Below are 14,234 nucleotides of genomic sequence, written 5' to 3'. Positions count from 1 at the left end.
TTGGTCTTCTTGCCAAAGGTGGACAAGGCAGTGTTATAGACAGTGTTCTTGAAGTGTTCCCATCGTTCAGATGCATTTGCATCAGCCGGACCTGGAGGGGCTTCCTCAAGTGCTTGGGTAAATTCCTTCACTTTTCTTTCATCGCAAGTCTTGCTGATGTCAATACGTGGTCTTCCTTCCTTTTTCGTGTGATATACTCTCTTTGTTCGTAGTTTTACTCTGCTACACACCAGGGAATGATCAGTATCACAATCAGCACTCTGGTAACTGCGTGTGATCGTAATACTAGGAAGGCTGGAACGTCTAGTGAGGATTAGATCAAGCTGATGCCAATGCTTGGATCTTGGATGCCTCCAGGAAACTCTGTGTTGCAGCTTCGTGTTAAAGAATGTGTTGCTGACACAAAGACCATAATAGCAGCAAAACTCCAGCAAGCGTTGGCCATTTTCATTCATCTTTCCAATGCCAAAATGGCCTAGACAAGTGGGCCAAGAATTATGATCAGCACCAACTCTAGCGTTAAAGTCTCCAAGAATGAACAGTGCCTCTCTTTCAGGGACTTTTTTGATAGTAGCTGCCAGATCGTCGTAGAATTTGTCTTTCACTTCTGGAGTGGATGACAGTGTTGGTGCATATGCGCTAATGAGGGTTACTGGTCCTGCTGATGAGTGGAGCTGCAGAGACAGGATTCTTTCACTCCCCACAGTAGGTGGAACAATGCATCTCAGAAGAGTATTTTTGACTGCAAAGCCAACACCATATTCCCTGGTCTCATTCGATGGTTTTCCCTGCCAGAAGAATGAGAAGTTTTTTTCTTTGACAGATCCAGAGTCTGGCAGTCTTGTCTCTTGTAAGGCAACAATGTCCATCTGCAGTCTACTCAGTTCCATGTCAATGACAGCTGTCTTGCGCACATCATCTATTTCTTGCAGGTCGTTAGGAAAGCCGTAGTCGGGAAAGCCAGGGGTCATTGTCCGTACATTCCAGGTGCCCAGCTTTAGGGCAGAAGTTTTCTTACGATTGTTGCATGGTGCACAGTTATCGATCTGCTTGTCGGGTTTGACCCTAAACCCCACGCACCCCGTGGAGTTAACAGACCGTGGCGAGGTAGCACCTTACTGGCTGGGGGCTGCCCAGCTTAAGGCGGGCGGTATCTACCTAGTGAGGTGCAATGACCTCTCCCACCGTCAGAAGTAGCCCCTGGCGTCCTGCTCTACGCCAATTGAGCAAAGACTTATAACCGGTAACTGCTACTTCCCGTGTTGTTTCGACGCTGTATGCGAAGCTGGAGTGTCCTCTCCAGAGCACGAAGCCTGGGTAAAATAATATATCTGAATGAGTCCTATAAAAGCCACAATTTTGCATATTATTTCTTTCATGCAGTGGTTCATTAGCTTTTCTCAGTGCACTGCTAAGCTCCAAATATCAGGATGTTTCTATGTTTTACATAAAATGATGAGAATAGATTCAAACACCAGGTTAAGCCCATCTCCTAGTCATAATTTTAGACTGTGGTCTGAAGAAGTAGTCTTATTGACAAAAGCTCACATTAAAATATAGCGGATAGTCTTTAAGGCGCCACAACATTTTTTCTTCTTTTTAAATTTTTCTTTCATCTTTGCCTGATATCCTAATTATAGATGACCCATGATCTAAGAAACGGGTGCCTTGCCCTCATATTTTGATTACAGGGCTTTCCACAAAAATGTCTCATTTCAATTCACTATAACTGGCAATTTGGAAAGCATAAAGCAATTTACTTGCAAAGCTTCAAAAAGTGGGGTTACTTACCTGTAACCAGGGTTCTTCAAGTGGTCATTCTGTGAATTCACACATAAAGGGTTAAGTCAGCGCCAGCGTCGTTCCTTTCAGAATTTTCTAGAGCTCTGCAAAGGAAACATAGTTTAACATTACCTACACTGCGCATGCTCCGCCCGCCCAAGCCCCTGTTCCATTTTCCACCACAATAATAGAGTGAGCTATCTGATAAACAGTGACGGAAGTGGGGAGGCCGGGCGGGCATGTGTGAATTCACAGAATGACCACTTGAAGAACCCTGGTTACAGGTAAGTAACCCCACTTTCTTCATCGTGGTCTTCTGTGAATACACACATAAACGGTGACTAGCAAGCCAACTCACCAGAAGGAGGGTCGTCACTGTAGGGCGGAAGCCAGCACAGCTCTCCCAAACCTGGTTTCTTTCTTTGCTCTCATGTCCAGCCGGTAATGAGTAATAAAGGTAGATGGCTGAGACCACGTGGCAGTCTGGCAGATATCAGGAAGATCAATGCCATGGAGAAGAGCAGTAGATGAAGCCACAGCCCTTGTGGAGTGAGCATGTAGGTGTTCAGGAGGTGTCAAATGGTGAAGCTGATACGCCAAGGAAATTGTGGACACAAGCCACCGGGAAAGCGACGACGGGGAAGCCGGAAGTCCTTTCTTGTGCCCAAAATAGCAGAGAAAAAGCTTGGGAGAGGAGCGAAAGTCCTTAGTTCTTGACACATAAAAGGCAAGGGCTCTTTTGACATCTAGAGTGTGGAGCATGCGTTCTACGTCAGAAGTGGGAGAAGCAAACAGTGTAGGTAGTACGAGAGGTTGGTTCAGGTGAAAATCAGACACGACTTTAGGTAAAAAAGAAACGTCAGTGTGCAGCACAACTTTATCTGGAAAGAATTGAAGAAAGGGTTGATCAGCCCGGAGGGCGGCCAATTCGCTGGCCCTACGGGCAGAAGTAATAGCAATGAGAAATAGAACTTTGAGAGACAACAGTTTTAGGTCACAGGTTGCTAAAGGTTCAAACGGGGGTCTCATAAGAGACTGTAACACCAAATGGAGGGACCACTGGGGAAGCGGAGGTCTCACCGGAGGGCGTAGATGTACAAGTCCTTTAAGGAACACCTTCACAGTGGGATGTGAGAACAAACGAGAGGCCAGTGAGCCCCTAGGCTGGAAAGAAACAATGGCAGCTATGTATACTTTCAACGTAGAAATAGACAACTTAAAGTCAAATAAGTAACGTAGAAATTGTAACAAGGTGGAGAGATCAACTGGAGAAGAAGGGAGACCTCAAGACTGTGTGAACTTGAGGAAGCTCCTCCATTTATATCTATAAAGTAAGGAGGTGGAGTCTTTCCTAGACTTGTCGAGTACCTCCTTTATCTCGGGGATATCCTCCACGTTGCCAGATGGAGCGTCTGTAAATCTGGGTGAAATATGTTGCCCCTGTCCTGAGTGAGCAGGGCTGGAAAAATTGGGAGTTTTACTGAATCCACTGCCATTGATGTCAAGGTGGGGAACCACGGCTGTCTGGGCCAACGGGGCGCCACAAGAATCACCTCGGATCTGTCTTGCTGGAGTTTCACTAGTGTTCTTTGTAACAAGGGAAACGGAGGGAAGAGATATAGAAGGCCGTTGGTCCAAGGGATCATGAAGGCGTCCCCGAGTGAGCGAGGGCTGTGCCCTGCTCTGGAGGCAAAAAGAGGGCATTTTGTGTTGACATGAGTGGCAAAAAGATCGACCACAGGCGTGTCCCAACGGCGACATAGGTCTTGAAATATCTAAGGATTGAGTTCCCATTCGTGCATCTGAACAGTCCGACGGCTGAGCTCGTCTGCAAGGACATTGTTTTGCGTTGATACATGAACCGCCACTAGAAATATGTGGTGATGGTAACACCATTCCCACAATGTCACTGTTAGATACAGAAGAGACTGAGAGTGTGGGCCTCCCTGTTTGTTGACATAATACATGGTCGTGGTGTTGTCTGTAACTATCTGCACAGCACGACCATGTACTGGCGGGAAAAACGACTTGAGGGCTTTGATGACGGCTATCATCTCCAAGTGATTGATGTGAAGGTTCCGTTCTTGTGGGGACCAAAGAGCATGAACTCGATGAGGGCCGCAATGTGCTCCCCAGCCTGAGGGGCTGGCATCTGTGGTGACTTGAACCGTTAGCTGGAGAGGACGAAATGGGCGTCCAACTTGTAGGTGCGGTTGGAATGTCCACCACCGCAGTTGATGTGCTAACTCTGGAGTGACCCTCAGCTGACGTAACTGGTGATGGACGAGAGGGTTGGAAAGAGCTAGAAGCCATGACTGTAAGGACCTGAGCTTGAGATGGGCATGAGCAAGACCCGGTGTTGTGGAGGCCATTAGGCCCAGAAGATGTTGGCCATGTAACGCTGTCACCTTGGCACCTGGTTTGAACTTCCGCACTGCTTTTTGGATCTTCATTATACGGTCTTGGGGAAGAAATATGCGGCCCTTTAAGGCGTCTAAGGTCGCCCCTATGTAGTCTACAGTCTGAGACTTCTTGTAGTTTATTTGGAGCCCCAAGTTTCGGAGTACATGAAGTGTGAATTTTGTGTCTTGTAGGGCCTTGCTCCTGGATAGCGAGACCACTAGCCAGTCGTCGATGTACGGGAAGACATGGACCCCGTGGAGCCTTAGGTAAGCTGCCACTGGGGCCATACACTTTGTAAATGTCCTGGGAGCTGTGGCTAGGCCAAATGGAAGGACCTGGTACTGGTAGACGGTGTCCTGGAAGATGAACCGGAGGAATTTGCGATGACTGGGATGGATGGAAATGTGAAAATACGCATCTTTCAAATCTATGACCGTAAACCAATCGTTTGGTTTTAGCAGGTGTATGATGGATTCTAAGGTCACCATGCAGAATCTGCGAGGACGAAGGTAAGTATTTAGAATCCTGAGATCCATGATAGGTCTTAATCCTCCGTCCTTTTTGGGCACGGCGAAATATCTTGAGTAAAAACTGTTGAAAACGTTCTTTTTCGGAACTCTTTGGATGGCATGTTTTTGCAGTAAGGATCTAACTTCTACCTGTAAGGTAGGGTCGAAGTACGTGTATTTTACGTGATCTAAAGGTGGATATTCGGTAAACTCCAGACGGTAACCGGAATGAACGATACCAAGGACCCAGGAGTCAGTTGTAACTGTAGACCAATTGGGAAGGTATGGATGAAGTCTTGTGTCGGAAGAGAACATTGGGGGGAACTGCAGAGAGTCAAAGGCACTGCTTATGTTTTTTAGCAGGGGGTTTGTAAGATTGGCGACGGTGAGAAGACTGCCCACGGTAGGTGGTAGTGCTTTGTGGGGATGCAGGTTGAGACTGAGGTTTATACAGTCTAAACGGTTGAGACTGGCCAAACTGATTGGAAGATCTTTTCCATTGGTATCTGTTAAACTTAGGCTGAGACTGAATAAAATAAGATTTAGCAGTCTTTTTCGCTTTGTGTAACTCCTCAAGGTGACTGTCTGTCTTCTCACTAAATAGGCCAGAGGCATCGAATGGCAAGTCCTCAATTTTAGCCTTTACGTCGTCAAGGATGCTGGCTGACCGAAGCCAGGCATGCCTGCGCAAGGTAACAGAGGAGACACGGATACGAGCTGCGGCCTCGACGGAGTGGCGAGTAGCGATCCTCTGATGCTTCGATACCGTTTGGGCTTATTCGACGGTGTTAAGATAGCCCTGTCTCACATCATCAGGCAGCAGATGTAGACCTGGGCGGAGCTTAAGCCACAGCTGCTTTTGGTAAGCACCTAGAACCATTTGATAATTAGTGACCCGCAATAGAAAAGAGATCAGAGAGTAGATTCGTCTTCCAATCATCTCCAACTTTTTGCCTTCCTTATTAGTAGGGATAACATGAGAACGTCCCGTAGGCTTTGAGCAGCTGATCTCCACAATCAGAGAATTAGGGATGGGATGTTTTAAGAGAAATTTAGTGTCATCCCCAACAATTTTGTACATATTTTCGGTACGCCTCGTTAAAGGGATAGAGGATGAAGGATGATCCCATAGTTCTTTGATAATCTTGAGCAAAGAACGTAAGTAGGAGAGGTTAGGAGGGGGAGTGCGCTCCTTGGTGATATCTCCAAAAATAAGGTCCTCCTCCAGAGGTGGAGGTTCATCCACTCGCAATTTAAGGGTCTTTGCCGGGATAACATTTGAGAATAAGCCGAAAAATCTTCAGAGGGGGAGGAGTCATGGGGATCACTAGTATCCGACTCAACCATCTCCCCAACTGGCAACGAAACAGCTTGAGGCCGCTGAGGAAGTTCGTTGTCAGAGCCTGGGTGTTGAGACGAAAAAGGCTGGTCATCATCAGAAGAGGGCTCATGGACCCTCTTACGAGGTCGAGGTTCGACCTCGATTGCAGGAACAGGAACAGCGGGTGTAGGTAAAATCGCTGGAGCAATAGGTGGAGGCAGAACTGGTGGATCAGCCGGTTTGGGTGGCAGGGGTATCGGTTGAGGGATATTGTGGACGTCATGCTTATGACGGTGTCGACGGCGGCGGGGGGGAGTAGATTCAGAAGAAGAGAGGTAGACGTATTTAACCCGTCGACGTCGGTGACGTCGATCGGAGGACGTGGAAGACGAGTAAGAGGAGGAGTCGCGTCTCCGACGTCGTCTATGCTTTCTACTGCGGGAGCTGGAGGATGTTGATTCATCCGAGGGAGACCGATGTCGGCGCCGAGACTTTCGATGACGATCCCCATGCTCCTTATGAGCAGCTCGACGTCAGTCCTTGGAAATATGCTTTGTTTTTTCCGTCTTTTTCGCCGGCGGCGAACCTGCTCTTGACAGCGGCGGAGAGACGGAATGAGCCAAAGACGCCCGCCCGGTGGAAACAGGGCTGAAATGGGCTAGACCCAAGCTTGTAGTTGCCAGGACAAGCTGACTTGGCATTGGAGACTGCACGCCAAGGGGTAACACAGGCTCAGGCTGTCGTGGAGGGAGCGAAGTCGCTGCCTCTGACACAGACTCAACATCGCGGGACGTATCCTCTAAGATGGGCGAAGGAAGAGAAGTCCCGACAGCGTCCAGGTAGTCAGTGGAGAACTTGCTTTTTGAAAGTTGTTTAGCCTTCTTTGGAGGCTTGACAGATCCAGCCTTGGAGGAAGAAGGTTTTTTCGCTGGTTTCTTAGGCGGTTTAGCGACAGCCGCCCCTGAAACCTCAGCCTCAGATTGATTAGAAATAGTCTGGGGTTGAGGAGCAGGAGCGATAGATGGAAGCTCCATCGCCGATGGCTTGGAAGCTGATAAGGTGGAGTCCCACAAGTGAAGCTTAAGCTGCTGCTGCCTCGCTTTCAAGGCGGCCTTAGTAAAGGCCTGGCAGTGTCTACAGGTCTGGGGGGAGTGTGATTCACCCAGACAAAAAAGACACGTGTCGTGCCGTCCTGAAAAGGGATCTTGCCCGAGCAAATGACACACCAGCTAAAGGGTCCGGAGGGTGGAGGGGGCATAGGCAGGAACCGCAGGGACCAGGAGACGGCCAGTAAAAAGGGCGGGAAAATGAAGGGTGGGTGGAAAGAGGAGAAAAATGCCCAACCAAGTCCGCAGAGAGATAGCAATGTCCGTAGACGATCCGAGATCAAACCAGAAGAAACATCAAGTGAAGAAAAAACGATCCGAAAAGGGAAAATTTAGCAGAGCTAAGCCGAGAGGAACCACTTCGCACGGCGGAGAAATGGAACTGGGGCTTGGGCGGGCGGAGCATGCGCAGTGTAGGTAATGTTAAACTATGTTTCCTTTGCAGAGCTCTAGAAAATTCCGAAAGGGAACAACGCTGGCGCTGACTTAACCCTTTATGTGTGTATTCACAGAAGACCACGATGAAGAACCACTTATCTCAATGGGAGACCCATAAGTACAAAAGCTCCAGGGGTTCATGGTTCTGTTGTTTCAGTGAGGTGGCAATATAGCCCTCCAGCTGTCACTCAGCTGGGGGAGAATGATTGTATTGCAGGAGTGGGCATTTATGGAATCTGTGCCTTGTAGTCTCCCCCCCCCCTTTACATGGCCATTTGCTGGACAAATTAGCTCAAGAGGAAGAACTGACAAAGGACCTTCAAGCCCGGAAAGAATCATTGTGGCATGAAAGAAGATCATGAGTACAGTGTGTCAATTTGTGTTGAACCTTGGTGGCCAACCTTGGCACATTTAGAATGGCCACCTCCTAACAGTCAGATGGGGTGCACTTGTTGAACTGGAGGCAGAACATTTGGTTGCATGATGTGTTGGGTGAGCTGTTAGACTGGTTGCAGCTGCAGTAGCTTTGGTGAGAGCCAACCGAGTCTTCCACCCACCTCTTGAGCTGATTTGGGCATGATGATAGATTTGACTGGAAGAAGAGAGGGTCAGCATGTTCATGCCATTCCTTGGATAGCAATCATCTTAAGAGATTTTGGGGGTGAAGGCAACAGGAACATGCCCAACTTCAGGACATGGTGCTCTCTCTTCATTCACAGGGGTCACATAGTAGCTTGCTTCCATGTGGTAGACCCCATATCCTGTTATCCTGGGTTATCCATCTAGCAAGCTACTGCCAGGGGAGCTGCATCAATTGGTAGAAGGTCAGCTGATAGTGGGATCCATTCATCATGCTGGGTAATATAACAAATAAAATTGTGGCCAATTGTGGTGTTTTGTGTGGTCATTTTCTTACTGTAGCCAACCTGCCCCCTTGCAGCTTGGTTTGTAAATTTCTATTTGTTAATGCTAACAAATTTTATTTTAAGCTTTATCTCTGAAAATCAGCATGTCTTTTTCAAAGTTTAATAATGCACCTTTTCCACTATAAGTCTACAACATTTATGTCAGGAAAGCAAGTGAGATTCAGAAAATTCTTTACATATCACTCAAGATGCAAGAGAAATCATAAAATAGCTCACCATCCAAAACCACCAGCACTGCCTGCTGTGCAAGTTTAGATTTAACAATTCTCCACATTTCTTAACATTTGACCATGGAGCCAGAGGTTGGGAATTCAATTCCCCACTGTGCATCCTTGATAGGGCCTAGACTCGATAATCCATAGAGTACCTTTCAATTCTAAATTTCTGGAATGATGACAATTGTATACATAGGGATGGGTGGCTTAGCACAGTGGTTAAACTGCTGTACTGCAGCCAAAACTGTGCTCACAACCTGGGGTTCAATCCCAGGTAGCGGCTCAAGGTTGACTCAGCCTTCTATCCTTCCGAGGTCAGTAAAATGAGTACCCAGCTTGCTGGGGAGGGCAATGTGTAGCCTGCAAAATTAACTTGTAAACCATAGTGCTCGAAGCACTATGAGGCGGTATATAAGCAGCACACTTTGCTTTTTTTGCTTTCTAGAATACTCTTTTTTGGAATTGTTTAAAAAAATCTAAGATAATTTTCCACCTTTAAAGGCTTAGTTATAGCCAATATTGCTTCACTGATGCCAGCCTAGAGTTTTCTTTTCACTTTGCGACCTTTCTGTGTGTACCAATAAATGTGGTTTGAGTTTTGCAAGCATTAATACATTATTGCCTGTCCCCATTTGTGCCTTGGTTTGCATTGTGCTAGCCTGCTGGCCACTGTTATGACAAAGACTGCATGATTTTGTTTTGAAGGAGAGATTAAAATGTGCTGGTTTCAGATGTTTTGAAAAATTATACATTTAAAAATGTAAAAATCTATAATTGGATTGACTTTGACTACTGCTTATTAAATTTCATCCTTCTGTGTCAGAAGAAGACTAATTAGTTTAACACCCAAATCGTTGAATATGATCATGGCTTCTGATAATAGTAAAATGATTGTGAAATGTGGTTCTTTGGTTAGTAAGAAATTGTGCTGCCTTATTAATTTGGAATTGTACAGGATACTTCATATGCAAAAGCTGCCTGTCCTTAATATAATGATCAGCAAAAGCAAATAAATAAATAAATAAATAAATAAATAAATAAATAAATAAATAAATAAATAAATAAATAAATAAATAAATAAATAAATAAATAAATAAATGTGAATATAAGGCTGATGTTGAAGGGAGAAGCACCTAACAGTGAAAAGTGTCATTTAGTGTACAGCATTAATTTGAGATACAGTGACTTCACATCGTCAATGAGTAGCACAGCTAGATTGCAATGTCAGTGTTAGATTTGAAATAAGATTGAAAAGTATTGCATCTTTCTTGTCATAAGACTGATTTCACATACATACCCAATACAGTACATCGGTCCAGCCCTCCATGGTGATGCATTGAAAGACAGTTAACATGGCAAAGGCAAAGTTGTCAAAGTTGGTAATGCCATGCTTGGGACCTTCCCATCCTGGTCTACAGTCACTTCCATTCTGACACTGCCGCCCATGTGCATAGGCAGGTGCACATGGAGAGGGTTCCTCTTCTGCAGGTGTATCTTAGACAACAGAAGCAAGCAAGAAAAGTAGAATTGTTAAAATTGGTGCAACTAAGTTATTTGTTTTCAGTTGTGACAAGTCACCAACAATGATTTAGTATATTTTCCTCTACTATATGGCTTTTTAAAATATTATTAACAACACCATCCACATAGAAAATGAATATATTAGCAGGGAAAATCCAAAGATTAACAGAAACACAAAAATACCTAGGGGAAGAACCATAAATAACACAACGTGGACCAAGTATGTCCAATAGTCACAAAATGCTGGTGGACTGGTGGGGGCAACTGGAGGATGAGAAGATAGGGAATAAAATAAGTTACCATATTTTTACATGTATAAGACACCCCCATGTATAAGACACCCCCATTTTTCTAATCCAAAATTCAGAAATCTAAGTGGGGCTTAGCAAGTGTAGGGGGAAAGGGATAAAAGCGCTGCAGAATCGTTTTGATCCCTGCTTCCCCCCTCCACTTGTTTTTGTTCTCTCCTCAGCTTCTTCCATGTATAGGACGACCCTCAGTTTTTAGTCTAAAGATTTTAGACAAAAGTATAGTTTTATACACGGAAAAATATGGTAACTTGACTCCTGAACAAGACCATCCCACACTGTACATTTTGTTGTACGTCCTGTTTGTTCATTACATTTATACACAGCCTGTACTTTGTGGAGCACAAGGTTCAAGAAGTTTAAGAAGCCCAAACATATCCAGAGAAAGACAACCAGAATGGTAAGTGGTTTGGAAACCATGTTCTATGAAGAAAGGGCCATTGAGTCAATCCCCCTGCCAATGCAGGAAATTCGCAGCCAAAGCATCCCTGATAACTGGCCATCAAATCTCAGCTTAAAAATCTCCAGTGAAGGAGAATTTGTTCCATATTGCTTTAAATTCAAAGTATGTGTTACTTTAAATCCAAAGGTGTTCTCTTAACAGTTGCCATGCTCTTGCTGGTATCGTCTTCTGATAGTCGTTTGAATTATTCTAAACAAGCAAGAGCCCCTATTTAGTAAATCAAGATTCTGCTAAAGTTTAAAAGTAATGCATTGCAAGCAAAGAGGTTACTTGCAAAATACTACCTTTTGGCATACACAACAAGGGTATAAGACAGGTGTAAGACATAAAAATGAAAATACTAGATAAAAAATTCAGGACGAGAATTCCAAAGGCCTTTTCTAGACAATTCTTCTCAACTACAGAAAATCTCTCTCTGTCTGTCTGTCTGTCTGTCTGTCTCTCTCTCTCTGTGTATCTGTATGCCACATACAGAATAGTCTTTGGAGATCATCTCAATTGGCAAGCAGGTTCAAATGGCAGAAAGTGATCTTTATGTCTCAACTAAGCTAAAAGGGAGACAAGAAGAAATCTCTCTGCAGTCACACAGGAGTATATTGCAGACTTTTACAAATGGTCTGTCAAACTCTCATTATAGCGATCTACTCTTCACTCAGAAAAAATAAAAGACCTGTAACTGTTAAACCACCTTTGATTTATGAACATGATAGGGATGCCTTTTCTCCCTTCTATACTTAGAACGTCTGGTATCTATGAAAATTGCTTAAGGAAGCAGAGCTAATGTCAAATGACTGTTGCTTGAACTATCTTATTTGCAAGCAGCTGTTAAATCATTAAATCAAAACACAAGACATTCCCACTTTTACTGATACCAAATACAGTAGTGCTACAAAGTATAGCATATCCTTTACCTGATAAGATTCCCGTTACATAACAAGTCTTGTGCATCTTCCCCATGAAAAGCTCAAGTCCAATGATGGCATAGATAATTATGACAAACAGCACCAGCAGGGCAATGTGCAACAAAGGAACCATGGCCTTGATAATGGAATTTAAAACCACCTGGAGGCCTGCAATGAAAAAAATCAGCTGTGTAAAAATAAGTCCACATAGAATTATCTACGGAAGACACGTGTATTTAGGTAGCTACTTCATTCTGATGCACATATAAACTCTTTTCTTGATACTCTTTTGACATTTGTTAACCTGATAAATAAAGTGACTAACACATTATTCATTCCCTTTATCAAATGATGTTTACATACAATATTTCACTCAATAAACCTGAAGAGCCCAAATTATAAATCAAATCTTGTCAGGATGTGTGTATGTACTTTGCTTAACCGTGCAAAGTATTCTTTGACTAGATTAGAAATTTTACAGTAGATCTTGATTCAGTGTGGAGACAGCATGATCTCACAGTTCTTTAATGCTGATAAGTATTAAAAACTTTTCAAAGCTTTTAAAATGTTTTATTGAACAGGCTTTTGCATAAAATGAATAAGGCCACAAATGGGTCACAGCACTGGCTACTTGAAGCACAGTTCTTTCACAGATGATGTTTTCAGTAGTTCTGGAAAACTAGCTCTAAATTCCAACTGTGCTTTACAGATTTTGCAATGTTATTGTAAGTGCATTCATGTTTGGAGAGATTTACAAATGGAAGTGCTATTGCAAGACATATTATTACTATGTCATTAGAGAATGCTAAAAAGGCCATCAGTTTAATTCTCAAAAATAGCCAGCAATTACAAGCTCCTTTTGTTTTTCTTATCTCTAATTCTTTTGGTGCAGATTGAGCCTTTAATGAAACAAGTTGATTTCCTATTCAAAAAGTCAACATATAAAGTGAATTTGGAAATATTAGTTCTTTTAAAATATTAGCTTAGGGTACGGTTAGTTTTATAAAACCTTGTAATATTTATATTTAATAAATTATATATTGTATTACTTGTGATCTGGGATTAAATCACTGGAGCATCCATATGATGTTATTTTTACCTGTTGAATTCCAGTATTTTCTGAATAATCCTTCTGTCGTCACTCCCCCAAACTAATTTATAATAGGTCTTTGGAGGTAAAACATAACTGAATCTAACGCTGAATAGAGATGGGGGTGTTTGTATACAAATATGAATATCCCTGCACAGGTGGCGTTAATGAGAGTCCAGCCCCATGGGACCGGACAGTCCACTCTCTGATAAGCCACAGATGTGGACGGCGTGATTCTACAAATGGCTCCACAACACACAATCCGTTCGCCAGTCTTCGACCTTACAGTGAGGCTTGTCCTCCCGCCTCCTGCCAGGAGTGGCGAGTGGATTGTGCGCTATGGAGCCATTCGTAGAATCGTGCCATCCACGTCTGCAGCAGTTCAGTGAGTGGACCATCTGGCCCCATGGGGCTGGACCTTCGTTAACGCCACTTGTGTGGGGATATTTGTATATGAATACAAATAGCCCCATCTCTAACCCTGACCCTTGTGGACAGGCAAAGAACTATAAACACTTTTTAGGCCATTGTAACTTTAAATTAAACACTTGCTATTTGCAACATCATTTTATTGCTTCTTGTTACTTGGGGGTAGGTCATTTATAACGTGATTGTGGATTAATGATGAACAGCCTCTGTTTGTTCTCTGAATAATCTCTCTAAATTGTTCCTTTCCCCCTTCCTATCCAGAGTGAGGGGAGCATAATTACTATTGCCATTTCTCTGTCTTTTAACTTTTTTTCTGTTAAACAGTGCTGTAACATTATTCACAGTATTATTAGCCTTGAAAAAGAAAAGGCAAAATGAGAAGAAATAAATAATTAAAGCTCCTTTTTCTTTCCTTTGGTACTGCATTAGTATATAATGTACTAGTGGAACCTCCATTTTAATTTCACTTCAAGCTACTGTATTTTAGAAAAGGAACCAAGAGATTCTGTTGTGAAAGCAATTTCGCTTACAATACAAGCACAAATCTTTGCATTTACTTACCATCTTTGACTGTATGTGAAGTCATGAAATAACTTTTTTTCAAAATGGAGCGGGAATTCCCAGATTAACAAAAATATTCTGGAACAGGGCAGTTGAAGCAGAGGCCAACTGTCATCAAAGCACTTGCAAGCCAACCACACATTTAACTGCTAGACTTACAGTCATGCAGATTTAATGTCTATTTGGGCCTTATTTAATAATGTCTAAAAATCTATTATATTGACTCATGTGAGACCAGAATCCCATTTTCTTTGACTTAA

General features: G+C 43.5%; 1 protein-coding gene across 14 annotated transcripts in view; it reads right to left on the bottom strand.

Annotated features, from left to right (window-relative positions):
- The window catches only part of CACNA1C (calcium voltage-gated channel subunit alpha1 C), a 658,158-nt gene that overhangs the window by 214,983 nt on the left and 428,941 nt on the right, over positions 1 to 14,234 (bottom strand). For all 14 annotated transcript variants that reach the window (XM_078376325.1, XM_078376333.1, XM_078376335.1 and 11 more), the window contains 2 exons: positions 11,904 to 12,062; positions 9,998 to 10,194 (listed from right to left, as the gene is read on the bottom strand). In XM_078376325.1, the coding sequence (XP_078232451.1) occupies positions 9,998 to 10,194; positions 11,904 to 12,062 (356 nt within the window). The remainder of the gene's footprint in view (positions 1 to 9,997; positions 10,195 to 11,903; positions 12,063 to 14,234) is intronic.

This window comes from Pogona vitticeps, chromosome 5 (assembly GCF_051106095.1).
Source record: "Pogona vitticeps strain Pit_001003342236 chromosome 5, PviZW2.1, whole genome shotgun sequence".
Lineage (NCBI taxonomy): Eukaryota > Metazoa > Chordata > Lepidosauria > Squamata > Agamidae > Pogona > Pogona vitticeps.
Note: the sequence above shows the minus strand (reverse complement) of the source record. Positions and strands in the feature narration are given on the sequence as shown.